At 47.3% G+C, this 1,438-nt stretch overlaps 1 protein-coding gene across 1 annotated transcript in view; it reads left to right on the top strand.

The window, feature by feature from the left end:
• The window catches only part of Dcdc2c (doublecortin domain containing 2C), a 65,775-nt gene extending 65,183 nt beyond the window's left edge, over positions 1 to 592 (top strand). Inside the window, exon 9 of the mRNA XM_008850194.1 lies at positions 548 to 592. Coding sequence (XP_008848416.1) covers positions 548 to 592 — 45 coding nt within the window. The remainder of the gene's footprint in view (positions 1 to 547) is intronic.
• Positions 593 to 1,438: the final 846 nt, after the last annotated feature.

Below are 1,438 nucleotides of genomic sequence, written 5' to 3'. Positions count from 1 at the left end.
TCCAGGTTCCTGCCCTGAGTTCCTACCTTGGGCTCCCTGATGAACTGCGTGTGACCTGGGAGATATAAGACAAATAAACCCTTTCCTCCCCAAGTTCGTACTGGTCAGAGTGTTTTGTCACAGCAATGAAGAACAAACTAAGACACTATGTAGTCCAGCTGGCCTTGAACTTCCTAGGCAGTCCAAGCTGTCCTCAAACCCATGATCCTCCTGCCTGAACCTCTCAAGTGCTGGGATTACAGGTGCGTGTCACCATGCCTGGCTCCTACCATTCCTGTTACAGGAAAAGGATTTATAGCGAGTCTTCCTACAGATTTCTCCAGCAACCTTGTTAGGCACGTTGTCATTTTCTTGGTGGAGGCAGAGGTAAAAACACAGAACAGATAATCCTGTACTTGGAAAAACTAGAGTGAGTTCTCCCTTTCCCTAGATTCTATCTGTAAACCTGGTCTAAAAGGGCACATCATTTCATGTGTTCTTTGGTTCTTCAAAGGAGTTTGTCACAGGCTGACTGTGACTCAACTTGAACCATGCATTTTCCCCCCAGGCACCAGCTGAAATTGTTAAGGAAGTCGATGAAATGCAACCCTGACTCTGAAGGAAGCATGGTGAGTGAGTGCATTTTATTTTACTTGTGATGGGGGCCTCAACCACCCCTTGGCCATTTTGACATGTTGGGCAGAGCTCCTGTTTGATGGTAAAGATCTAGGACCACAGGTGGGTCCCAGTGCACAAATACTCATCAGAGCAGAAGCACATGTGTTTCTTAGGAAGACTGTGCCAGGAAGTCACATGGGTAATTTTAGTGACTTCTACACTTGTCTTAATTACTCTTTGCTGTTCTTCCTGTCACAGTTGTGTAAACAGCTGTGCGAGCTTTTCCCCCAACAGGTTTTTAGGTACAGGTAGGATGGGAGGTGAAGGACAGCATTTGCTCGCTGTGGGGATGACTTCCTATAATGAGGCTGGCATCCCATATACACCAGTGGATGCTGTGTCCATAGCCTCTTGCTGGGTGTCAGGCTGCTTGTGGCTGTCTGCAGATGGTAGTATAGTCTTGTGCAGCCTGTAGGGCTATGGCTTCTGCCCACTCTTCCTGTTCAGTGTTTCATAAACACTGTTTGGGAAGCCATTGTGTTTCCTGGATCCTCTGAGTCCTGGTAGGGACTAATCTACATAAACTATGCACATATACAATCATGATCATGTAGCTAAGAAATGGACTTCTGGGTTTGTTTCCAACATTCTGTCTCTAGATGTTTTTCAAGGTCGATTTTTGTTTCTGATGTCTGGCCAGGCAGAGCGCAGGTGAAACCTGGGGCCTGGCCTGACTGTTGTGACGAGGTACTCTCCAGAGCTGAAAGTGAGCATGAACTCCAGGGATGCTGAGAGAGTGTGGGAAGTCCCAGGGTCCCTGGCTGTTTGTTCACCTTGACAA

Source organism: Nannospalax galili, unplaced genomic scaffold, assembly GCF_000622305.1.
Source record: "Nannospalax galili isolate Female #2095 unplaced genomic scaffold, S.galili_v1.0 scaffold100, whole genome shotgun sequence".
NCBI lineage: Eukaryota > Metazoa > Chordata > Mammalia > Rodentia > Spalacidae > Nannospalax > Nannospalax galili.
The sequence above is the reverse complement of the archived record's forward strand: the minus strand, read 5'-3'. Positions and strand labels throughout refer to the sequence as shown.